The sequence below is a fragment of the Pygocentrus nattereri genome, chromosome 14, assembly GCF_015220715.1.
Source record: "Pygocentrus nattereri isolate fPygNat1 chromosome 14, fPygNat1.pri, whole genome shotgun sequence".
NCBI classification, from domain to species: Eukaryota; Metazoa; Chordata; class Actinopteri; order Characiformes; family Serrasalmidae; genus Pygocentrus; species Pygocentrus nattereri.
In genome coordinates this window covers 7,224,382-7,251,118 of record NC_051224.1, presented here as the reverse complement: position 1 = coordinate 7,251,118, position 26,737 = coordinate 7,224,382, and the positions used below count along the sequence as shown (strand labels likewise).

Sequence of the window (26,737 nt, the reverse complement as noted above, 5' to 3'; positions counted from 1 at the left end):
ATGCGTTTGGAGGAACGCACCAAATGCCAGTTCTGTTGTGTTATAATTATAATTATAAATATTGTGCTGATAATAGGGCCAATGCTTAAGACAGTTGCATCTGTTATCAGTTATAAGACTGTTTAGCTCCCAAAAAGGGTTACAAAATATTCATAGTGGTCAGGCTCTAATTTTTCTTATATTAGTTTTTTATTGCCTTTTTCAAGAATGACAGTGCCAGATGACCAGGGGTGGAAATTCTTGAGCTCAGTGGGTTTTTCATTGTATTGAGAGTGGAAAAAAAAGATCATTCCACATTCCACAAGTACTTTATCTACCATTTTATTAGCAGTGTTTGTGTATCTGTTTTCCCATACAGGAAGATGATGGAGGTGTGTGGGGAAGCTGAAAATAAGCTTGCCTATGAGCAGAGCCAACACGAGGTCCAGCTTGAGAGAGACATTCTGGACCCACTCAATCAGCTAGCAGAGGTGACCATAACTACCAACTTCAAACTGCCCCCAATATATGAAGTTAGACAAATAATAAAAGTCAAAGGTCAAGACTGTCCAACAGAAGACACAATGGACAATCTCTATTGGACAGTCCTCGTATTGATCAGAAAAATCCTGCTTTATGAATTACTCCCCTGGCATAGAGCCTTATATTAAGTCCACATTTCTACATCCCTTTTCTACCACCCTTTTCTGCCAACAGGTTGACATTCCTAATATCTTGAAGCAGAGAAAGCAGCTAGCTAAGCTTGTACTGGATTATGATTCTGCAAGAGCAAGGTGAGGACAAGGATAGTCCTTTCATTCCATAATGAGATGTGAACATCTGACACAACTATGGTGTTACAATTTGCATTTTAATATTCTTTTTTGAGAAACAGAGGTTGTGAGACTATAAAAGGTTGTGAGACAAATGTGATGTCAATTATACACAAACATTACAAATTTCATTACACCATGGATGCAGCATAGAATGTGTCTATATGTATTACATTGATTACAGTATATTAGGTTCTGATGGTGCACATTTCACATTTGGCATTGCGTAATCCAGGTATCTTCAGGCCACCAAGGCGATTCTCACAGCCACAAACAATCAGGCGATGGCTGCCAAAGCTGACTCGCTCAAGGAGGAGATGGATGAAGCCCATAACAAAGTAGAGATATGTAAGGTATGGCAGAGGGGTTTCACTTTATCTCGCTTTTGAGGGAGGGTCTCAGTATCTCCTCATGACCTTGAGGTACGATGTGTGAAAGGCGGGAGCTTGAGGAGCATTTACACCAGCACATTCTTCCAGTGCCGCAATAATCATGGTAGATTATGACTGGAATGTACAAAGTGCTTATAGTAGGTTGGCTGTAGAAAGACAACCTTTCACAGGCAGTGCAGATTTATACAAGATTGTTATGTTGTTTAATTTGAAGCTGGTTGAAGAGTTATTCAGGCATGTATGAGTGAAATGGTTTTTTTATTCAACATAAACTAAACTAGCAATATAAATTATTTAAGAAAGAACAAGAGGAAAATCATGGATTGTCCTGGATGGGACTGGCATCCAATCAGCTCACAGTTAATATACAGTTTATGCAGTTAAATTACACAGGTTGTTACTGTTTACTATTTACAGGCTCCCTTTAAGTGATCTAAATTGGTCTCTTTATGATGTAGTGTATTATAATGTGATTTATTACAGAAATGATAACATCACCATATTGCCCACCTGCTTGTATGAGTGAAATGGCTTTAGTTCAGTGGATGACTAATTCTGCTGTGATCTTACATAGCTTGAGCAGCCAGATATGTTTTTGTTAAGATTGTGTTTGTTAAACATGAACTGTCTCACGTTGCAGAATTCTTTTCTTGCTGATTAAGTGTTAACCCATCTGTTCTCTTTAGGATCAGCTGGCTGCTGACATGTACAGTTTCTCCTCCAAGGAGGGAGAATATGCTCGTTATTATGTCATGGTGAGTTTCTTCCTTTGCTGTCTAAAGATCCACAAGCCTACTGGAGCTTGAGCACAAGCATTTTTCTAGTGTTTCCCATTTAAGAGCGGAGTTACTGCTTCAAAGGCAGCAGAATTTCTGGAATTAATTGTCAGAGTTGGCTTTAATCAAATGTTATTGCAGGACTTTGAATTTTCTTTTTGTGATTGTTATGGGTTATGACGTTTTGTTTGTCAGTTGTTAGAGGCCCAGGCTGACTACCACAGAAGATCTCTGGTCTCCATTGAAAGCCTTCTGCCCACCATCAGATCACAGCAAGGTATAAAGTGCATCTTTTCTCATGTTTTGTGGATTTCCTAAGTGAAAATAAGTTAACACATCCTCTACAGAGAAGACACTTAAATGTGGCTTTATGTAAATTGTACTTTATTTCTACTTATTTGCTCAAAATAACCCAAAAACATATAATAGGTGTCATAGGTTTTGCACTAGCCACATGATATAGGCACCATACATATGCATGTGAGTATGAGTAAAACAATAAATTGCACAAAAAAAGTTTTGACATTGCTTTTATTTGTCTTTTGTACATCTTTTTATTTTTTCCCTGTTTTATGTTTTTTAACACTGCCATATAAAACACTTCAAGCTACATTTTTAGTGTATGAATGGTGCTATCTAAATTAAACCAATAAGCTGAAACCAAAATGCAGGACATACTGGGCCAGAAACAGAAGCCAAAAAACACTGATAAAACACAAACTGAAAAATTTGATGATAAATAAATTAATAATGATAAATAACTAAAATCAACTTACTAAAATTATTACAACATCCATCACAAAATCGAATGTTCTCAAGAATGGTTGCACTTTGGCACGGTTGTTTGTGAATTTTTTCATACTTTCAAAAACTTTTGACTGTAAATGGAGTGTCGGCGCACTAACAGGAACTTTGTGTTCTGCTTCTTTTGTTTTTCTGTAATCTGTGTATTGAACAGGATGTCTTGTTTTCACAAAGTATTAAACCTGTAATGGAAAAGAAGTCAGCATGCACAGTGATTATAAATAACTTCTAATTAAGTTAGCTACATACAACTTTGATCGACAATGTAGTCTAATGTAATTCGTTCCTCTAAAGATTTCATGTTAACTAAAAGTCAAGTGGATATGCATTTGTGTGAAATGAACTCTTATTCTACAGTAATTTGGTGATCTGTGTGGATCATTCTTTTCTGATAAACGTGAAGTGCAGTAAGTTCATTAGAAAATAATGTTTCTGAGAGTGTGCCAGTGACCTGCGATATACATATAAAAATGTGGAATATGGGCATATACAGTGCATATACATGAGTCTGTCAGGCTCTGTGTTTTGTAAGAAGCGCATGTGGAATAATGTAGAATATGCATTATTGTGATACAATTTAAAAATATAACATTTTAAAATGTTATAAATGATTTTTTGTCATAGAAATGTATGTCATAAAAACAGAACTCAGTATTTGTGACAGCCCTGTTTCAGTCCTTGGAATCATTGCTTTATCCTCCTGCTAGTGGTCTGCTAGATGTGGAGCTTTCACCAAAGCTTACATTCCCTTGATGAAAACAGAACATGCATCAGTTCTGTTAACAGTAATGATTAAAACGAAAATGAACAGGTTTAGAAAGGGAGTCGGTTGGTATTTTGGCAGCTCCACTCTAGTGTAATGCAGAAGTACTTCTCGCCATCTGTTCCTAAAGTTCTTTTCAGCTTGACTTACTATGAGTGAGAGTTAAACAGTGGTGAATGCTGTCATAGTTCCATGAGGTTTAGGCATCGTAGTCAATCACTCAAAGCTTGGCAAACAGTTGGCCCATCAGACTCTGTTCAGATAGTGTCCATGTCCAATACTGAGTGTAAATCAGCTCATGCTGTGAAGCTGTCTGGATCCTAATGGAAACACTCGCCTGTTATGATTTCTGACTGCTTCTTGTCATAACTCAAATCATACAACCTGTGCTGGCAGACAATGAAACATAGCCTAAGCCTGTTCTCTCTCTCTCTCTCTTTCTGCTGTACAGACACGTGGACTGAGAAGCCAGCATTTGGCACAGCACTGGAGGAGCATTTGAAGCGCAGTAGCAGAGAGATTGCTCTCCCTATAGAGGCATGTGTGATGATGCTGTTGGAGACTGGCATGAAAGAGGAGGTACTGAACAGAGAATCTAAAACACATGAAATTACATGTTATAGGGCATAAATGAAGGCTTGAGATTAAGGATTCACTGATCACTGATTTGTAATTTTCAGCACTGTTAATGATGATTGACATTTAATGCTATTTTAGGGCCAATACATAGTTTTATTTTTTGTTCATTAGAACTTCACACCATAAACCATAAATAAAATCCAGTGACTGTAATGCATAGAGTGATTCATAGTAGTAGGTGAATGTAACGTTAGGAGTCCTGTACCCAAAGCAGTTCTGCCAATGTGAAAGTTTATTTGCTGAACAGTTAACATTGAAACCATGCTTCCACCTGTTATAACTGATTGTAGATTCACCAATTTGCAGTTGTGTTGAAAACCCCTGGTGAAATTGTGTTTTGCTGATTTTCTAAGTGAAAATAAATTAACGTCTTCTACAGAGAACACATACATATTGCAAAATTTATTGAAATAAATATGTTTAGTGATTGTATCATATGTGCCATATGTGCCATTTTCTCCCAATATATTAAATGCAGCAAATAAACAGTAATTGTGCATTAAATTCTGCAGAAGTGTGCTCTCTGTAGATGATGGATTCACCTCTTTTCACTTAAAAAATCTAAAAAAAAATTTGGGCACCCAAACTTTTGCATCACTTTTGCATCTGTGGTGGCTTTCTGACATAAAAATATCACAAAGCTTTTATACACTAAGTAAACAAAAGTAGTATACAAAAAAATAGAACGTATAGTAAAGTATCATTACTGCTGGAACAAAACCCTTTAAACCTTTAGCAATTTTAATAAATATTTCAGATACAATAATAAGAAATCTAATTAAAATTGAAAAAAAATGCAGTCAAGGAACAGTTAAGAGTTCATGGAGCTGTCTCTCAATTAAATCTTACATTTTTAGCCTAGATTTAACTGTTATAGCATCTCAGTTCTGATAACATTTTCCAGAAATAGACCAAGATGCCTTTTCCCTTTTACATACCTGATGTCTGTTTTGAGTGAAGATCCAATGAGCTGTGTTTTTTCCTGCTCCAGCACATCTCTTTCAAGTCATAAAGTCTTAATAATCTGATGGTAAATTACATCAAGTGCATTAGATCAGGGAAAAATAAAAACACAAAGCTGCAGGGGTGTAGGGAAGCACGGTGTTTTGTTCCTGAATTGTTGTCACGTTGTCTATATGTGCAATTCTGATATCACAGAAGTTTGCAGTATGGAAATGAGCTCTTAAACAAGCATTGAACATTTTATTATGTGCTGTGAGCATCCTGACTAATCTCAGATGATCTTTGGATAAATCAAGGCATCAACTAGCACATCATTTTGATCACAATAACACAGACCAAGTGCATCAAGGATTGTGTTAAAATATGTTAGAATATATCACATTTGCATTATGCAGAAATGTGTTATATTCAGCTGCTGTCTTAACTTCCTTCTAAAAATTCTATTTCATTGTTTCATTCAGAAACTTATCAGCTATATTTGGGAATAGTTTCCCAGTATTGTTTAGTAGGACTGCAGAATAAATTGTATTTTTATCATGGTATGATTGATTGAACGTGATGCATGCATCATTAAGTGCTTCAGTAGCAGCATTACCTTACACACTGAGCACAAATGTGACAAAAGTAGGTTGTAGCTTTAGAAGCCCAACAAGCACTTCCCTGCAATGGTCTTGAACTATGCTCTCCCAAATGTGGAATGAATAACTTTACCATCTGGCTATATTGCAGTAAGCTTACATTCAAAAACTTACGCTCAAAAACTACCCTTTCCTGAACCACTAGCCTGCAAAAATGCTTAAATTGTGTTGACTGTCTGTAAAATGCATAGACTGTATGGTAAAATGTGTAAAGCGGTGACGGCTACTGTCACAACAAATCTGCATCATCATAAGAAGCTTTTTTCCAGAACCTTCATTACAAACTAGCAATGCTTTTTGTTTCTCCTAAAAATGTACCATTTAAGAGATGAGACTTTGTTTTCACAGCAACAGTACAATTATTCATTTTGTGGGCCTATTTTGAAAATAAAAATATACACTATTTGTGTTTGTAACCTGACCGCGAACATGAACAAAAAAGCTGTTCAGAGAATCCTGACTGGTTTTAGACTGAAGCATCTCGTGGATCTCACATTTTACAGGGTACAAGTTCTCCACAAGGGGGCACTCTATCACTTTTCATATAACCATTGTGATCTCTGACAGCTTCACTGAACAGATGAAGCTTTTTCGAGCATTTTCTGTCCGTGTTGTCCGTGCCGCCCTTTTGTTCAGACCTCCTTCAATGAAGGAACCTTACTTTAGCTTCAGGCTTTAAGACTGTGGAAGTGTGACCGCAAGTGTTGATTTTAATGTATAGTTTACTTCTCCTTTCTTCTTTTGCACACAGACCACTGCGTCTAATAATAGTCCCGAAACAAGACAGCCACTTCCTTTCTAAACCTTTTCTTATCATTTTGAAACTTCCTTCTATGTGCAAATGAATTAAATATTTCTATATTTGATATATAATCAGCAATGTTCTTCCACATTCTGTAGTTTTCATATGTATGCAAATATTTGAGTAGTACATTTAAGGACTGTCTTGTTGCAGGGATTGTTCCGTATCGCTGCAGGAGCCTCTAAACTGAAAAAGCTTAAGGCAGCACTGGACTGTTCCACTTCGCAGTTGGAGGAGTTCTACTCAGATCCCCATGCTGTAGCTGGTATATTTCATTTTTGTTCACGTTTGGTCTTCTGCTCAAAGAGGAAATTAAAGAAGCATGTGAAGCCCTGGGGTTGTAGGTTGCTCCTTGCTCCAGAATATGTTTGCAGTGTTAATTCTGCTGGTCTGTCTGTGAGATTAGTTAGAACAACATTTCCTGCAACATCTATGCTGTTTTGTACTACTTTGGTTGTTTAAAAATGTTTTTTAATATTGTGTATGTGCATTTTGTTTTTATTTTATTGTTGTACTTTATACTATGGTTACACTAATTGAAATGTGATGAGTTATTGGTATTACAAAGACAAAAAACATTATTTACATTTTTGCTATTTGTATATATCTGGTTTTTTATTGTTCCAAAACCAGGCTAACCTGATTTCATGGTGGAAACATGAAGCTTGTCATATTGCTGCAAGCACTCTAGTATGGTTCAGTCTTGCCATGGGAAACGTTGGAATGTGTTCCATGTTTGTTCTTTGTTGTTTTCCCATGTCTAGGAGCCCTGAAGTCTTACCTGAGGGAACTGCCTGAGCCTCTGATGAGCTTCCAGATGTATGACGAGTGGATTCAAGCATCAAAGTAAATAACACATGGCATCGTATTTGTTCAGTGCACACATATTAAATGGTCAAATTATCTATCTAGCTATATATTTCAATATACCTGTTACCCTTTACATTGTATATAAATTTTATAATGAATGGACTAAAAGAAATGACCCAAAATAATTAGGAAAAAAACGCTGATTTTGTTGACTTACTTAAAAAGTAAAATATGATTTTCCTTCTCGTGTTAAGTTACCTTTTTGGAGATGAGGTTTTCTTCCAACAACAGTGATATGTTTATGCAAACAGGGACACTATCAGATGGGTAGAAACCACATGAAGTTTTGTTCACTTCTTCAGAGTCATACCGCAACTAAGTGTGCTGCTTATTCTAAAACCCCTCTTCCTTTTTCTGTCAACCTCTGTGCAGCATTTCTGACCCAGATAAAAGGCTGCAGGCTCTGTGGGTGGCATGTGACAATTTGCCAAAGGCCAACAAGGCTAATTTGAGGTAAATGAAGTGGCTTTAATTATGTAATTCGTAAGCATTTGGTTTGTCATTAACACAACTTATCTTGTATTTCTAAAGGTATCTAGTAAAGTTTCTTGCCAAGCTAGCTCAGGAGAGTGAAGTCAATAAAATGACCCCGAGCAACATTGCCATTGTACTGGGACCCAACCTGCTGTGGGCCAAGACTGAGGGGTGAGTTCAGATCAGTTATTACATTTACGTGCCTTGGTTACCGTAACTTGGTTCCACTTTATATTAAGTGTCTCTAATAACCATGTAGCTGCATGTGAACATATGCAACAACAATGCAACTGCTAATGATTTACAGTTATTAGAGACCTTTAACTTTACCTTTTGAGGAGTGTCCGCAGACCCAGTGTTTCAGATTCTGTTCTGTCTTTTGAGATGTGTTTTGTTGTGCATTGTCTCTAGATCCCTTGCTGAAATGGCAGCTGCTACCTCTGTCCATGTAGTGGCCATAATTGAACCCATCATCCAGCATGCAGACTGGTTCTTCCCAGATGGTAAGGCCATATACTTCTGCACTTCTTTGAAAGCATAGCACTAAGACTTGTGGAAAGATATTGGAAACTAGGGATGCACTGATATGGGCTGATGTTGATATCCAATATTTTTCATGTGTATAAAGTAAGGAATTATAATGCTTTTATGTTGCATTTTTTTATACTTTAATACACAGTTTTTCTTCACAAATTAGATCAGCAGCAAAACCTAAGTATATGATCTTTGAAAATTTAACATGAATTTCTTAGTATTTAGTATGTGCTTCCTTTTCTTTAATGGCAGTGTGTACTTGAGCTCGAATTGGCTCTGATCATTAACAATGGAAAAAAAAACTCATGACTTCATTGAAAGGAACAAGTGTAAAACAAACTGACCTTTTTGTACAAAGGCCTTAACATGGTCAGTGTTACAAATTTTCTTGAATATGAAAAGTGACCTAGAAATAAGATAAGATAATCCTTTATTAGTCCCACAGCAGGGAAATTCACAGTATTGCAGCAGTGGGCAGAATATTGAATATTTCTTTTTTTCTTTTAGTTTTCATAGCTTTAATTTTTTTTTCTAATTTCTACAACTTAAAAATCCTAGATTTTTAAAATAGAACATTTTATTTCTAAAAATGTGGTAGATTGAATAAATGCATCTCCTAAAAATTCTGCTTTTCTGGATTAAAATAAATATGACATCAAACATACACTGATATGGTTTCGATATAATTTGAAACCACATGCTAAACCAATCAATAAATTATGAACAAATTTTTTTGTGGATAAACGTATAATATGTACATTTTCTAATTAGGGCTGGGCAATATTGAGAACATTTTATATATGACATTTTTTGTTAGGAATAGTGCTAATATTTAACAGCAATATCACATTATGTCATCATGGCCTACCAGCATAGTTGATACATTGCCTAGCTATAATGCTAGTCTTATGCAACTTTAGTAGAAGTCAAAATTGAGTCAGTTGAGTCAGTTGTGTTGGGATCAGGGTAAACAGTGCAGGACAGTTCCAAGAGGTAGAATTGGAGAACACTGATCAGTAGGTTTGATCAGCTTTGTCTTTGAGTTAAGCTTCACTTTTTCCCTTTTTTGCTTGTCTTTCAGAAGTGGACTTCAATGTGTCCGGCATGTTTGCCATGCCTACCGCCCCCACGCACCAGCTCAGCTACCCAGGCACCCCCGAGCCTGAGCCAGCCACGATCGACAGAAGGCGCCCGGGCAGCATGGGGGCGCTTGAGGGAGAAAGCCCCCGTAAAGACAGGTACCCATCCCACCCTCGCCTTCACAGACAAGACTCCAGATCCACAGCTGTGTCTGCTTTATATGTAGTGGCCAGTGAGTCTGTCACAGTCAAAGCAGACAGTCCATCTCCACCACAAGAGGCTGTGTAGTCACTTGCGCATGATTCCTCTTCCACAGTGTTTTGTCTTCCAGTTATCATTTTGTGTATGCTGAATTGAATCAATAAAAATGGTTTTCTCTCCTGGTCTAACATTGTAAAACGAGTGACATCATGTGGTTATTATGGATCTTAATGAGTAATAGACTCATCCAGATTTAGATATGACTTACCTGGTCTGGCCCTTGGGTCTCGAATAGATTTGATAATGTTATCTATTAACTGTAAAAAATTGCATACAAGTTCCAGAATCTACTGTCGTAGCCAGGCCTGTCTGGAACATGTGAAGTATGACTAGAATTGCACCACACCCTCAGGCACTCATGTCCTGCTAATTAAATTAGGGTTTAAAGGTTGAAAAGCTGAAAGGTCTTTTTGTCATGTGGTATTGTGCTGCAGGGTGCTTCCTTAGTAGAACTTTAAAATGGCTTGTTGAGTGAGTTTGAACCATAAACTAAACGGACAAAAGGTGCAATGCTAGAAAGTGCACAGAATTGTTCACAAACTGTGGTAAAAGGTAACAGCGTACAAACAGCCACATTCTCATACACCCACACTTTAAGACTTTTACAGTGTGCCAGTTGCTAGTGAATACCTTCAAAAGTGGCCAAGAGAGCTTGTAAATGGGAACATCTGGATTAAGTTTGGTGGTACTTTAAAAAAAAAAAAAAAAAGTACTTAACCCCTTGAACTGCAGGCTTAGAATGCAAGACTTATTATACAGCAACTGTTATCAGTTATCTGCTAACAAATATGATTTATTGTAATGTGCAAATGTGAGAGACCACTTTTTAGGTAATTCATTTTTAAGGAGATATTTCTGAATAGAGTATATGTAAGATAATCCACTTGCATAAGGAAGGGAAAGGAGAATAAGTGAAAAAACAGGAGTTTCCAAAACTGAAGTTCAAAAAATGATTAAGCATTAAAGAGAAAATGGGACTCCGAACAATCGTACAAGACTTGGAAAAGTACCCAAACTCCCACTGTCGATAAACAATACTTTTAATCTTTGAGAGAGGAGAAAATGAAGCTCCACTCTTGCTTCAGATTTGAGAACATCCACAGGTGTTTCTGTCTATTTCTATTAAAAAAAAACAAACACTGAAGTCTCCTGAAAAGAATGGAGACTCTAGTGAAAGCAAAGGATGGACACACTAAATGCTGAAAAAGTTGACATTTAAGTGCAGATGTTTTTTTGTAAATTGCTGTTAAATGTAAGTTTTCTGCTTGTTTTCATAATACTGAAAAATTAATTACTTCTTCTACTTGAGGGTGGTCTCTGACATTTGCATAGCACTGTACACAGTGTAGTTATGAGAATGAGGAATTTTAAGTAGTTTAAGGGGTTAAACAGCAAAGCCACGACCCAAATTTATTTTCTTTTAACACACTGTAAATTGACTAACTGCATCTTTTGTAGTGGTACGCTACCCCGCCTTTCCTCCCCTTGCCATGGTTGCTGTGTGTGTGTGTGTGTGTGTGTGTGTGTGTGTGTGTGTGTGTGTGTGTGTGTGTGTGTGTGTGTGTGTTTTGTGGTGGTTTCTCTCTCTCTGGGCTCTAATGGCTCTCTGTCACCGCAGGTGGAGCTCTGTCAGGTGTGTGTGTTTCACCCTCTCTCCCCTCTCCCCCATAGCCCCGCTAGCAAACAGCTGGAACACGCACCTCGTAGAGCCATCACTCTAAATAGAAAGCAGCACTCCTCCCCTTCCTTCCAGCCCCCTCTACCTCCAGTGGAGGCGGGGGAGGCACCCCCTCAGTCACCCGTAGGGGGCCCAGAGGCTGGCCTGGCAGGAGCTATAATGGCTCAGAACCAGCAGCCTTTAGGCCAGCAGCATTCTGCTGAGGACAGCAGGTAAGGACCGCTCGAAAACGCGAAAAAGACCCCCTTTGCCACCGCCATGCTGCAGCTGCCAATCAGAAATCAGGAGCATTTCTCTCTCTGCCCTACCTTTTAGCTGTCAGATGATTTCACACTGGATAAAACAGCCTTTCAGCGCAACTCTCTCCAATGTTGTTCTCTCTCCATAAATCACCTATTTCCTTGGTCACCAGCCCTCCTTCAGGAAGTCTGCTCTCCTGGAGGTTTCACCTTCAACTCAAATCTGGTTGTTAGAATTCTGAATAAAATTGTTTGCTGGTTTAGGAGTGATGGTTTAGGACTAGAACTAAACTCAGCATAAACATAGATGTCCAGGAACAAAAGTGTAACCGCTCAAGTAAGTGAAGTCTCTCAGAAAAGAATATGTTCATTAACCCGTCTCCTGGAGATTTGCCTGCCTTTAAAACAAATGTAACATATCCAAGTACTCATGAGCTTCGTTCTGAAGGCTAGGCTGCAGTCTAGTTGCTTGCATTTTTTTAGACCATTATGTCATTCAAGGTTGTTTATATCAGAAGGATCTTTTGAATATTGGCAAAAAATGTTTTCACTGATTCTACTGAAGTGTCCATTACACTCCTGTGTTACCCATAATCCTCTGTGCACACATTTGACTCAATAAGAGTTCAGAAGAAATGCTGCCAGTAAAATATATAGTAACATATACAGTATGCTATTTCTTTAGTTGTGAATCTGTTTGAGAGTGTAAATTGAATGCAGGGTATGAAATGTACCTGCTTTTGAAGAGTTTAATAGTATAATAAAAAATGAAACAATCTATCAAGGCTGCTGTTAAATTTTGCATTATGTAATACAGATAAGGAGCCTTCATAGGACAGTATTACCAAGGACCCACCTTTCTAAGTTGCAGCCTAAATTTTGGAATGCAGCTATGAACGTCTGAGGGCAATGGTTAGCTGGTTAAGTTGTGGTAGATAATAGTAGGAACACAACTCTGCAGGTAGGTAGATCTCCATTTGCAGATTTGCTGACCACTGACCCAAATCATTGTTAAATCCTCAGTAAAAGTAAAATTTTTAAGGACTAATTTACTGTATAGAGATCTTGTCTAAGTAGTCAAGACTTCTGAAAACTGGTTAGCTGGTGTGGTAGATAAGGGTTGAAGCAAAACTCTGCAGAAAGGTAGATCTCCTGGAGCAGGGTTGGTGACCACTGTCCTAAATTATCATTAATTCCTCAACAAGTAAGCAAAATCTGTCAAGTCCACCAACTCTGCTCCTGGAGATTTAGAGAGAGTCCTTAGCTGGATCATGTATGGTGGATTAGGGTTGGAAATAAACTCTCCAGAAACAAAGATCTCCAGAGGCAGTGTTGGTGACCATTGTCCTAAATCATCATTAAAGCCTCTACAAGTAAGTAAAATCTCTCAGAATAGAGAAGTTTACCTTGTGGCTTCAGAGATCCATAATGAAGCTTGTCAAATGAGATATTCGGGAATCTTGAGGGCTTTCAGATGCCAGTCCGAGTCCGGAAGCTTCTTAGTCAGCTGTCTGCTCAGACTGATCACGCTCTCACAGTGGCTCCTCACAACCAGTGGCTGCCGCCTTCCTTCCATCCTTCCTGGTGTTTCCTCTATTACTCATGTCTGAATCACTGTCCCTGCTGTTGTCTGGAGACTAACTGACTTTTCTAAACATCCAAAATGCCTTGTGATTAAATGCATTTCCACTTTCCATGTACTCTTTGCAGAAGAATTCATTGCATGGCATGTTCTATTCCTGTGTTGTCTTGAAATCAATAGAAGCAGTGATTTTTTTTTTTTTTCCACTTTGGCACTGACATCACAAACAAAGTCATCTAAATAAAAATGCATCATTCTTTCAAGCATGAGAAGTGAAATATTCATTAACATCATGCTCTGACAAATACAGTTTTCTGTGTTTTTAATGGTGACTGTATTTTGTCCAACAGTAGTGTCTTTCGGGAGCCGGCCTCCACACCACCGTCCCTCAGGAATGGGCCTGGAGGCCCCACTGGAATGCCTGGTCAGCTGACTGTGGGAACCCCAATGTCTCTTTCCAAGGGCCCGAGTCCACACATGATGCGCAGAGGTAAGACTTCAATGTCCCTGTAGTAACTTAGTAACTGTAACTAAATCTGGCTGATAAAACATTAGTGAAAAATTTTTTTTGCTATAAATCTGCATGTTTTTGGTATTTTCGATTAAGAGAATGAAAAGGCCAAATCCTCATTTATAAGCACGAAAGGCTTGAACTTGAACTTGTTACTTTAGACACTAGACCTTTTATATTCAATTTTTTTTCTCAAGCTTAAAATCTTTTTTTACTTTGCACCAACGCACTAAGCGATGTCAACCTAGTGTGACAGTTGGCAAATTTAGCTAGATGACTATTTCCATCGTTGGTGCAAAGTAAAAAAAGATTTTAAGCTTCAGAAAAAAATATTTAATAAGAAAGGTTTGTGGCAAAGGAAAGATCACATCTTTTTATCTTTTAGTTCCTATTTTTGTTGACTATTATGACTGTTTTAAAAATCTTGCATGCTGAATGTTGAATGTACATAGTCTAGAAATGCAATTATTTCATTCTTTTGCAAATTTTAGTGCAGTTTTTTGATTTCAACAAATCAACAAAAATCAACAAAACATGTAATTACACCACCATAGGTGGATCAGCTTTATGTTCTTCTTATCTTATAACTATTATTGTGTGATGTGAAAAAAGATTTGCTATAAGATTTTGGCATATCTATAACTATAACTATTCATATCAATAGACGGTGCATTTAAACCATATGCTGTATGGTAACAGGTACAAAGAAGCAGGCCCCGGCACCACCCAAAATAGCCCCCAGCCCTTCCACCCCAGTCCCGGGCCTGGTGTCCAGCACAACTCAGCCTGCACCCACGCCCCGTCGCCACTCCAATAACCAGCTACCCATCCAGGCCCCGAGTCACCCTCCTCCACAACCCCCTGCACAGAGCGCAGCCGAACCAGAGCAATCACCACCCAGCAGCCCCACTCCGCCAGACACGCCTCCACACGACGGCTCCCAGGCTGCTCCACTCTCCTCCTTTCACTCTGGCTCTCTCACTCGCCCCCGGCCCACCCCCAGACTTCGGCCCAGGCCCAGCGTTCCCCCGCCCCCACAGCCTGACGGCTCTAATGGAGTTTGCAGCTCCGCATCCAAGATTATCACAGGTAAGAACTAAGATGCGTCACTCCTTCTTCTGATCATCTTGTGTAGCATGAATGATAAAGTGCATAACAAAAATAGTTGGTTTGCACTTTATCATTTTTGTTTACAGCATTTAAAAATGCAAGCAGTGGAGACATTCATTGATGAATGGAGCAGAATAAAAATTAAAAAGCACAATTTTTAAACTTTTTAAATCCATTCAACTTCAAGACATCACTGAGTTGCTCACTCTCGTAACTATATCCTATAATTATATGCAAAAATTTAAACACCCCTAGGCAAATTACATTCTTCATTGACTTTCTAAGTGAAAATAAGTTAACACATCCTCCACAGTTAACAAACTTAAATATGCCATGTTTCTGCAATGTAGAGAACAGTTTGTGGGTGTTTCTTTTTTTGGTTATATAGTAGTATATTTGGTAGTATAACATGTTGGAATAAAACACAACATATTAAATGTAACTTGCACGACACATTTTATTTATTTTTCTGATATGTAAAATCCAACAAGTACCCAGTAAACGTGTATTAAAGTGTGCTGAAGTATGTTCTCTGTAGAAGATGTTAACATATTTTCTACATCAAGAAAACATTTTTGACAAAGGATGCCCAAACTTTTACGTATGTCTGTATATGTTAGCTTATCTGTAGTAGGTGAATAATAATTACTAAAGGAAATGTCTGAAATATCAAAAATGTCAAAAATCCTAATATTGCAAATAATGAATGATGGCAAATGACCGTCTGTAGTAATTGTGGAATTGACATCATGCTAATTGGCGTCTCCTCACTTTCTTTCATTTTTATTTATGTTGGGTTGAGCTGTTTGTTTCAGATTAATAACAAAATAAGAAGACAAAATAATCATTTAAGGAGTTAATAAAGTTAACCTTTAAAAGATTTTTCTACAACAGTTATGCTGTACTCCACAGTTGTGTGTACTTCAGCACATTGTACAATTTGTCATTGTTCTGTGATTGAGCGAATTGCAGTCCACAGTGGTGATGTAATGTTTATGATTCTTACAGGCCATAATTCTGGGAAGCAACCATGTACACCCACCTGTCTTATTTTAATATTCAAACATGAGTCCATTATACTGATTTCTTTTCCTTGATTTCGTTTTATCCTTTACCTTCTTAGACCTAAAGTAACTTTACAGTCTGCTCATTGAAATTACGTTCATAGATTATTTATATAATGTTATAAGATAAGGCTGATCTGGGGCTTATTTTTTATAAGCTGTTTCCATTTGGAGAAACAGACCCAGAGATATTCTCTCTTCTTAATCGCCAACAAAATAAATTCAGGAGGGAATTTGCTTTAAAGATAAAAAAGATAGTAAGGCTTTGTCTTTTCTCATATTGAGAAGGCCGAATGTGGGACATGCACACAAATGAGTGCATATTAGGCTTAAAGAAGAGCTAAGGGGTTTAGTTTTTGTGCATTTAAAATCAGCTAGGTCATTAATATCTCATTATTCAATAACCCAACGTCCCGAACCACAAATCGCTGCCACAGATCTGTCCCCACATCATGTTATATGGGGAAAGTAGCAGAAAGAGAGAGCTCTTCATCTTAACATGAAAACACAGTTCACATGTATTACTGACCGGTGTCTGCATATTTCCACAGGTTGAGGATCGTTGTGTAAGGTAGTAACCAGAAAACTTGTTCTACTGTTATTAACTCACAGCTCTTAGCATCATCACCATCACATATCATCAGCCACTGTTCACTTCACAATCCATCTTACTTCCATTAGTCATCCACTTCACGCATTATACTTTTACTAAATTAAATGGTCCTATATATATATATATATATATAGATAGATAGATAGATAGATAGAGAGAGAGAGAGAGAGAGAGAGAGAGAGAGAGAGAGAGAGAGAGAGAGAGAGAGAGAGAGAGAGAGAGAGGACCATTTAAGAATTTTAATGACACAGCAGTGAGTTGTACCATCATATACTGTGCTAAAAGCTAGTTGGGCCATGTGAGTCTGAATGCTTGTTACATTCACTCTTCTTTTTTACCCAGTAAAAAAAAAACTGTGAAAAACAAATCACTTTCCTGATATAGCTCAAATGCAAATCTGACTCACAGCTGGGGTCCAGCTGCTGATTATTTAAAAATGTTTTATTAAACCAATCAAACAACTGTACTTGGCCTTGGTAAAAAATGTGTAGCTGATCTTTACAGATGAAATATGGCCCTGTTGGCCATGGTGAAGCTAACCAGGGTCATTACTGTTGTTCAGTTCTTTTAGGAAGTGATGATAGGAAAATGGAAAGAATCTCTTTACAGCCTTTCAGTTTATTTTGGTAGCTGGTGCCCCTTGTGGTCCCAACTGGTAAAATCAATCCATTGTAAGTCATAACCTCATCTAATACAATGCAATAGTGGAGACCACTTCCATAAGATTGTAGGAACACATGTTGATAGAATCATATTGGTATTGGCAGATGACAGATTTAAAACTAATCAGATCAGAATGTTTACGTGATCCTGGGCTACCATGTAAAAATATCTGTATTTGAATCATTTTCAAGTGTTGATAAGCTTATAGAAATAAATGTTATATTTCTGCAATAACACCAATAAAGGTGGATTGAGTCCCAACAAACTTTTATGCATCATCATCAGCAGATAGGTACATGAACAATATTGGATATCAGGAGGGGCCTACAATTAGTTAGGGGCCCATATTCAAGATTCAGGAGTTTTATTGTCTTGCGCACAGCAGAAACAGGCAGTTACACTGTGCAATAAAATTCATACTTTGCTGTTCCTCCATTCACCAAATATAATCTTAGTATAATCTTAAAATAAAAAAATAGAAAAGTAGAAAATATAAGAATAACACTAAAAACAGAAGTTAAAAAGTAGTTATGTGCAAAGTTGAAAGAAAAAGCTACATATGCATATGTGCAAGTATGTAGAGCAGCTGTTCATGAAGTGCATGTTGCAAGTAACAGATGTAAATGGTAGCGTTCTCACAGCAGCAGTGCAGTGTATGTAAGGTGCAGTCATTGAGTGCAAGGTTGGCCAAAGTTAAACCAGATCAGAATGGGAGGGGGGAAGAGATAGTGAGTGATGTGTTCACCAGCCTGATGGCCTGTGAATAGAAACTGTTTGTCAGTCTTGTAGTCCTGGACTTGACACTCCTGTAACGTCTGGCTGTGTATCCTTATAAAATACAGTTCAACTGGAATAGGTATTTTTTTTTCAATACTCAGTGGTTGCTGTGATATAAGCAGTAAACTGCAGCATTGCAGCAAGATTATGTGAAGCATTGCTGAGGGAAAAATTCCACCGACCTGGCTTGGACGCTCTGTCTGTCCATTTAACATGCAGCCAAGTAAAGGCCAGCAGCTGCAGGAAACATATGGATTGCTATGGCCAGTACCAAAAGAGGCACTGGAGAATTATCTAGAATGAATGGAACATTCTCGTCATTCTGTCTTTTTTTTTTTTTTTTTTAACCTGTCATGTCTGGCCATTTTTGCAATCGGAATGGTAATCCGAATGTACTGATGTACCAAACATATTTGTCATTCCGTCATTTTTAATTATTTATATTACAGGATTTTAACCAAAGACAAACTTTTTTACAGTTACCCAGGTGTGCATATTTAAGACAACCTTGGGCACTTTTCACTTTAGCTAAATGTAGTCAATCAATGAAGACATATTTGGTGTGCAAAGTACACTACAAATAAGCCACAAATAATACTTGCTTATCTGGTTTCTGACATTGTATGACAAACAGTAAAAATAAATGGTAAAAATCTATAAAAATATCTAAAAACAATAGTAGCAGCCATCATGAGGCTTGAATTTTCTTCCTAACAGCTTGACAGTGTTGAGGAATATGTGTGATGATTTAAGGCATATTTATAATGCAAGTCCCAAACCACGCCAAAACTAGTTATATTGTCACAGTTAATGCTCAGTTAGAATGTTAAAACAAAAAATGTTATGGTATCTAGTATTTATTCCTTCTATCAATTCTCAACATGAGACTTTCTTGTTGTTGTTGTTGGTTTTCTGTGCATTCCAAGTCACAGAAGCATACAAACTTCAGTTTCAAAAAAGTTGGGACAGTATGTGAAATGCTAAAAAAAACATTACATTAACAATTCAAAAAAGCAAAAAAGTGAAATTAAAAAGTAATAAGTAAATTCTGTTTATCTCTTGTTCAAATACAGTACAAAAACACAATATTTGATATTTTACCTTAACTTTATTTGGGGATTTTTATTCACCACCACATTTTAAAAACAATACAGGAGTATATTTACTACTGTGTTCCATTACCTTTCCTTTTCTGACAACAAGTATTAATCGTTTGGAGACTGAAGACACCAAGTGATCTGGTTTTGAAAGCAGAATTTTTGTCTTGAGCAGCGCAACAGTAAAGGGCCTTTGTTGTCATATTTTGTACTGCATAATGTGCCACACCTTTTCAGGGAAGAAAGACCTGAACTCCTGACCCTCTCAGATTACACAGCCATGCTTTTGTAACATGCATAATGTGGCTTGGTGGTGTCATGTTGTAATAACCACAGATGTCTCTAAAAAGATCAGCACATGTTTCTTCGGAATATGTATATCCTTTTTAGTGCTAATGCTGCCACATAAGTACAAGCTACACATGTCATGGGCAATAATACACCATCATATCACAGCATACTCTTGAACTTTCTTCTGGTAACAGGCTGGATGGTCCTTTTCATTTTCGATCCCTGAAAAGATGATTTCTGTTATTTCCATAAACAGTTGCAAAGGTTGACTCATCAGACCGCAATACACATTTCACAGTATTCAGGTCACAGGCATACAGTTGTAGTTTTTAGCCTTGCCCCTTGTGTACAGAGGTTTCTGCAGCTTTCCTGAATCATTTAATGATATTAGGCAACATACGGGGTGAAATACCTAAAATCTTGCAGTAACTCATTGAGAAAAAATTTGAAACTGCTGGATTATTTGCTGACACATTTTTAAGTGGTAACTCTCAACCCATCCTAGCTCATAAAGGACTAGGCCTTTCCTACACGCTGGTTTTATAATCATGCATGATGACATCACTTGTTTAAGGTGGTGTTTTTGTTTGTTTTTTTAAGATTTCACAATGTGTTAAATTGCCCCGTCTCAACTTTCCCCCCACATTTTTTGTAATCAATTTCAGAATGATCATAAATTAGCAACAAACAATGCAGTTAAGGTAAAACATTGAATATCTTGTTTTTGTACTTAATACAGGTCAAAAGTGGTTTTATAAATCACTGTATTCTGCTTTTGCGTTTCACACACTGTCCCAACATTTGTGGAGTTCAGGTTTGTAATTCAGCCTTTAGACATGCATTTTGCATTATGCTAATTGACGGGTTGTAAGCTTGTATTACTTGCTAGCTACTTTAGACTTGTAGTAAAAAAAACAGGTAACATGCCTTGGCTGATTGACTGTTTTCAGTAATGGGAAAACTGTACATTTGATTTTTTTTATTCTATGTTTTTATGTATATTTTTGCTGAAATATTTATGTAACCCTGTACTCCTCAGATCTGAGCAGTTGAATTTATGGAATCATGGTATGTGCAGTGTGTGATAGTGGAAAGGCTTTTGGTCAATAGAACTGCATGCTGCTCGAGAGTGAAAGCTCCTTGGTGGTAATGGAAAGTTCAGGAGCTACCAGCTGTCCCCAACCCACTCCAACCCTAACATCAGCCCGCTCTACTGTTTCCACATGGCTCAGGCGCTGTTCATCTGCATGTGCACGAGCACTGTGATCCAGCTATAACACTCAGCACCTCAAGCTCATCACCTCCTCTCCTTTCCAGCTCTCACCATTTTCTCTTTTACTGTTTGGGGGTTTAATCTCTTTTTGACGATCCGTTGTGTCTGTTTTGATGTAGTGCAGTAGTGTGAGCTTTGATTAACCATCATCAGAATGCATTGCTGGAGAGGTAATTGGTATTAGAGTAAGTGAATAAATGAAATGGGTGTCTTGATGCATGATGGCGTTGTTAAACTGTTACAGATGTGTGACCCTCCTGCCTGTGAACTGTGAGTTGAATGGCAGGCTATGGTAAGAACACCAGGCCTATAAGCTAATGTACAGTGTTGCTGGGAGTCTAAATGTGTCTGCACACTAACCTTGCTTTCCTGAAGCTAAAAGGCTAACCACTAACCTGCATGTGGAATGAGATCCATATTAGCATGCTTGCTTTAGAAAACTGTCTGCTGCTTCCCCACATTTAGATATAGAGTACGGAGTAAGGGGGGATAAAGGGGCTTTGCACCACGGATACTGTCTGAAGATGCCATAATTTGATTAATTTATTAAAGGAATAAATACATTTAAACTAGGTATATATCACGTATGGTCAAGAAGTGAAACTCATGTTAAATGCATCTAAAAGAAGGACAGATTCTTGGTGTGCTACATGTTTGTGTGCTTGTAAAGCAGTTTCTTTTTTGGTTTGTTTTGTCTTTATGTTTGCTGTCCTTCAAAAGTTTTTGGACTTTAATGTTTTCTTTGTTGGTTTAATAAGAGAAAATAATATCAACCATGTACATTTTTAAAACAGTAAGTAAAATCTAGAAACGAGACACCAAAAAAATAAACCGATACTTTGTTCACAGTTTCAAATAAATTTGGAAAAAGCAAAAAGTTAGGATATGGTAAAAACAATACAGTAAACGTTCTTATATGACAAACTGTGTTTATAGTCATTTCTTGTCACAGAGTCACTATGATTAGCTATTTGATCAGCGAGATGTGGACACCATTTTTTTTTATGTTTTTGAGAATGAGACATTCTTCATATTAATTACATCATTATATCAGTGTTATATAATGTGTATTTCTTATTCTTTAGCAGTTTTTATAGAATCATCCACAGCTGCATTTCATCACTAAAGTTTTCTTACTATGTTTGTGATTCCAAATTTAGTTGTTAGTGTGTATCCAATAGTGTGCAAAAGTTCTGCCATGTCTGGTCAAATGACATGTTTTGTTGAAGTGAAAAGAAGTTAACACATCCTTTACACACCAAATGTTACAGCATATTTTACATTGTTTTCTTTAACATGTTAAACTCAGAAAATAAATAGAAATTGTGCACTACAGTATGCACAAATATGCCATATTTAAGTTCATTCTTTGTAGATGATGTGTTAATTTTTTTCCACTTAGATCAACAAAACATGCCATTTTACCAAGAATGTTCAACCTTTTGAATACCGGCTATCAGCACTGATTCAGATTTCTTATATTGGTGCATCTTTGTTGTTTGTGATATTATTTTTCTCAAAATAAACACGGTTGTCTGTAATACTTTAAAATACATAGCATTTTACCCTACAAGTTGCAGACCGACAAATGAAACATCTTCAATTATTATTAAAAAAAAAGTTTGGAAAGCTAGATGTTTTCAAACTCTTGAAGGACAGTGTTAATAGGAACCATAGGTATTCTGCTGAAGCTGCTGAAGTTTGACTGAATATTCTGATTGTGCAGATGGGGGCGTGTCTTTGAAGGGGCCAGGGCGGGTCCTTGTCCCTGAGATAGCTGTGGAACAGCCTGAGGCCACACCCCCTGAAGCTGAGCACCATTCAGAGAGCACCATGCTGTGAAGGGAAGATCCTCACCCTGCAACCTACCACTCCACTCAATCCTGTTTAGAAGCACATGACAGTCAGTCCTAGTGTTATTGGGCCTGGACCTGAACCAAATCTCCTGAGCACTGATGGAGCTTCTTTGAGGCTGTTACTGTTTCCATTTTCATCATTTCGTGTTGTAATCCTGTCCCAGGAAGCAAGCAGAAGACATGCTGTAAACTGTACCGATACCATATTCTGGCCATAAACTCCCATTTCTCTCTCATGCTGGATTTCCTGTGGCTCGAGCTTTAACTTTTGAAATTTTTTTGTTTTGTTTTTGGCGCTATACCCATGTGTGTATTATTACTTGTGCCTTTGAAAGTGTTTTTACTGCAGGGCTGTAAGGGAAGGGAGAAACCAAAGCAACCAAGTATGGCCTTTTCACATGGACCCTCTGAGTATGTCAGTGTAGCACGTTGTAGGTAGGCTATGCTGTCTTTCTGTCTTATTCCACTCAGCTAAATCGTTTGCACTGTGCTAGAGCGCCACATTTCATTTTCAGTGTCTGAAAGATTATACTGGAGTGACTTTTTTTTTTCCTTTAAAAAAAAAGACCAAAGACTTATCATAGGAAATAGACCGGCTGATCATATTGAAACACTTGATTTCAGATGGCACACACATGGAAATGCAGTATATGACAAAATATCATATTTTAGAATATTTTTATGCCTGTGGTGCAATATTATTAGCATTTTAGTATGTTTTTCATTTATGATCTAGACAATCACTTGCTTTTTTTTTATCTAGTTACATTTTACTGTAAAGTCAATCATTTTTCAATTTTTTTCACTGGCTTTAATTTGATGGACCAAAGCATACAGTAATGAAACAAAGTCAATCAAGAATAAAATTACCACATTTCTGCTTTAATGTCTCTCATATAGGTGTGATTCTACATTTTGTTTCAACAGCAATGCACCCACCCCTGTGTTTGGTCACTAATAAATTACCTCAGTTTGAAACCGAAATGTTCTAGCAGAACTGCTGTGTTCATCTCTTAATAAACTCGATGGGATATTTAGGAGGAAAAGCTGCACAACTTTCCTGTACTGCCAAAAAGGGCACAATGCTGAATTCCCGAAAAGAACTGTTGATAGAACCTTTTGTTTCTTTTTTTAGCACATTTTATGATGGCTCCCCCCCCCCCCATAGTTTTTCCTTTTAGCTGAGTTACTTTAGCTCTCAGCCTGAAAATCATGGTTCAACAAAAATGTGGATGAAAACTTTAATGGATCAGTTAAACTCAGGAAATAGTCAATTGGAACACCAACAGCTGTTCATCCAATTCATTACTGACTTGCAAAATCCTTGTTTCTGTGACAGGCTCCTCTAAAGGACTTTTACAGGCTTGTAAATGTTGATTTTTGTTTTTCTTAATCCTTTATTTTTATGTACTTTTCTACTTTGTGTGCACCTTTTCTGCAGCTGAACTCGTCTGTTCTGCACACTTCTCGAGTGAACAAAGATCGCTGCTGTTATTCTTACACAGCAAGTTTATTGATCATATGAATGCCTGGCAATAAGAAAATAAACCTGAAATCAAAACATACCTTTGAGTAGTGTCAGTTTTGTATGAGCGTGTATTAAACAAAACCGAAGAAAACACACAATATGTTTAAAAAGACACAGGTCCCCACAACTACCTCCTCTTTCATTATTAGGCTAATTAGGACACACAGCAGTAACAGTTGCTTGTCAGAAATGTACAAAGTCATTCTAAATAAATAAAACTGGCACAGCTTCATCTTCACATTCTGCAGGAGGCCGTCATCTTGGCAAAGCTTGGCTTTGGGCCACACAGCCTCATTCCAATATGGAATCATCATATAAATGTGAAATCCGTGCTCAGAGTTCAGAGTTAAAACGGAACAAACCCGGTAATGGAATTCATTTTCAACCTATTAACTGGTTGATAACTATAGAAGGCATGAGACGGTTTAGCCCATATTTAAACCTCCATATTTGGCTTCAGAAAGCTTGACTAGTGAACAGTAACTTATTTTCTGAATAATTTGAATCTTTTCTGGAACCGTCCATCCTTTTCCAGGAATGATGGGATTCATCCTAGCAGGCTTGGCTTGCAGATTTAAAGTCACTGTGTTTTACTCTGTTCTTAACCTGAAATGACTACCTGAAATTAGAGATGAGTACGTGGCTATCCTTGCAATCATTAGCGATCAATCTAGGATCAGCTACTCAGACATGGGAATAAAGCGGAATGGTAGCTTTTTTTATTAGCCCAGCTAATCTTATCAGTGTTAAACCATCCTGCTCACCCTCCACCCCAAACTGTCTCACAGACCCCTGTGCTTAAACATTAGGAGCCTCTTCAGCACGATAAATTGGACGATCTGAAAAGCCGATCTAGATATTGTAGTTTTGACTGAATCCTGTTTAAAACAATCTGTGTCTAACCCTGAAGTAGCCCCAGAATTTTTACTAAATTAGCTTCACACGCCTTAAAATTCTAGAAGACAGTTAATTTGCTGAAAACTGATTGATTCCTGGGGCGGCACAGTGGTGTGGTGGGTAGCGCTGTTGCCTCACAGCAAGCAGTGCCTGGGTTCAATTCCCCAGCCGGGTGACCAGGGTCCTCTGTGAGGAGTTTGCATGTTCTCCCCGTGTCTGCGTGGGTTTCCTCTAGGTTCTCTGGTTTCCTCCCACAGTCCAAAGACATGCAGTTAGGCCAACTGGACATGGTAAATTGCCCCTAGGTGTGAATGTGTCTGTCTGTCTGCCCTGCGATGGACTGGCAACAGCGTGTATCCTGCCTTTTGCCCAATAACCACTGGGATAGGCCCCAGAAGGAGAAGAAGCTTAGAAGTGTGCATGTGTAATCTATTCCTATTAATCAACAGATTTCAGATCAGAGAGAGCTCTGCTGAGCATGTAATGCTTACCTTGCAGCTCCTGGACATTTATTTATGTAATTTTATTTAAAACTAATATGGAAGCACCTCTCAATGACATAGATACACCCCCCAACTGCATTGCTCAGCTGACTATATTGGTACTGCAATGGATAAACAACAGAAATATTTCAATGCCCTACAGTCAGCTTTTTACAGTCATAAACTAGTCTTAAATGTTGAGAACTAAATATATGATGTTTTCCAGGGCGGCACGGTGGCGTGGTGGGTAGCGCTGTTGCCTCACAGCAAGCAGGGCCTGGGTTCGATTCCCTGGCCGGGTGGCCAGGGTCCTCTCTGTGTGGAGTTTGCATGTTCTCCCCGTGTCTGCGTGGGTTTCCTCCAGGTTCTCCGGTTTCCTCCCACAGTCCAAAGACATGCAGTCAGGCCAATTGGACATGCTAAATTACCCCTGGGTGTGAGTGAGTGTGTGAGTGTCTGTCTGTCTGCCCTGCGATGGACTGGCGACCTGTCCAGGGTGTATCCTGCCTTCCGCCCGAAGACTGCTGGGATAGGCTCCAGCTCCCCCCTGCGACCCTGACGGAGAAGCGGCTTAGAAAATGGATGGATGGATGGATGATGTTTTCCAGTGCATCTAATATTGATTTTAAGGTATAACCCTCAAGGCTCTGACTTTGAAAGACTTAGTGAATATAAACACCTTGGCTTATGGCTAGACAACAAATGCACTTTTAAATACCATATTAACAAGCTTACATGTATTTATGTAATTTGAGGCAAAAACCTGACTTCCTGGGCTGAAACAAAGTATGTTTCCCGATGCTCATGAGGCAAAAGATTGTTGAAGTAATGCTATTGTCTATTCTGGATTATGGTGTCGTGATATACAGATATGCATCTGCAACTACTCTCAGATCTTTAGACTCTGGATGTGCTCTGCTTTAAGAATCATAATTAGAGATGTATACAACACCCATCACTGTGTACTGTATGAAAAGGTTGTCTGGTCTCAGGCTGTGCTTTGAGAGACACACTGGCTTCTTATCTATAAAGCACTTACTATAAAGCACGTTCCTTTAAGTGCAAAGAGCTTTAACTGAACTGGAAAAAGCTGGAACTCATTAGAGGAAACTAAAGCTTTGCTTGCTGGTGTCACAAACATTTTCAACTTTCAGGCTCTAACCACCTCCACACAGGCTGTAACTGTTTCACTTGGTTTTAGTTAACGTTTAATATGTTTTAGGTATGTTTTTGTGTCACTTCTGTTATTCTTTTCTTTTATTATTTTT

At 38.0% G+C, this 26,737-nt stretch overlaps 1 protein-coding gene across 5 annotated transcripts in view; it reads left to right on the top strand.

Moving 5' to 3' along the window:
* Nucleotides 1-24,127, top strand: part of arhgap17b (Rho GTPase activating protein 17b) — a 43,009-nt gene extending 18,882 nt beyond the window's left edge. Inside the window, exons 5-22 of one of the 5 annotated variants that reach the window (XR_001858211.2) lie at nt 359-470; nt 697-773; nt 1,048-1,165; nt 1,891-1,959; nt 2,176-2,257; nt 3,999-4,126; nt 6,743-6,854; nt 7,354-7,435; nt 7,832-7,912; nt 7,991-8,104; nt 8,345-8,436; nt 9,549-9,705; nt 11,480-11,698; nt 13,658-13,797; nt 14,518-14,907; nt 16,544-16,563; nt 20,951-20,998; nt 22,433-22,571. Coding sequence is in view for 4 of the 5 variants with exons in the window: in XM_017705884.2 (XP_017561373.1) it covers nt 359-470; nt 697-773; nt 1,048-1,165; nt 1,891-1,959; nt 2,176-2,257; nt 3,999-4,126; nt 6,743-6,854; nt 7,354-7,435; nt 7,832-7,912; nt 7,991-8,104; nt 8,345-8,436; nt 9,549-9,705; nt 11,480-11,698; nt 13,658-13,797; nt 14,518-14,907; nt 22,433-22,548 (2,089 nt within the window). In the remaining variant the exon portion in view is untranslated. Of the gene's footprint in view, nt 1-358; nt 471-696; nt 774-1,047; nt 1,166-1,890; nt 1,960-2,175; nt 2,258-3,998; nt 4,127-6,742; nt 6,855-7,353; nt 7,436-7,831; nt 7,913-7,990; nt 8,105-8,344; nt 8,437-9,548; nt 9,706-11,479; nt 11,699-13,657; nt 13,798-14,517; nt 14,908-16,543; nt 16,564-20,950; nt 20,999-22,432 lie in introns of all 5 variants that reach the window. The other 4 variants (XM_017705885.2, XM_017705886.2, XM_017705884.2 and 1 more) reach the window with 4 other exon arrangements.
* The last annotated feature ends 2,610 nt before the right edge of the window (nt 24,128-26,737 follow it).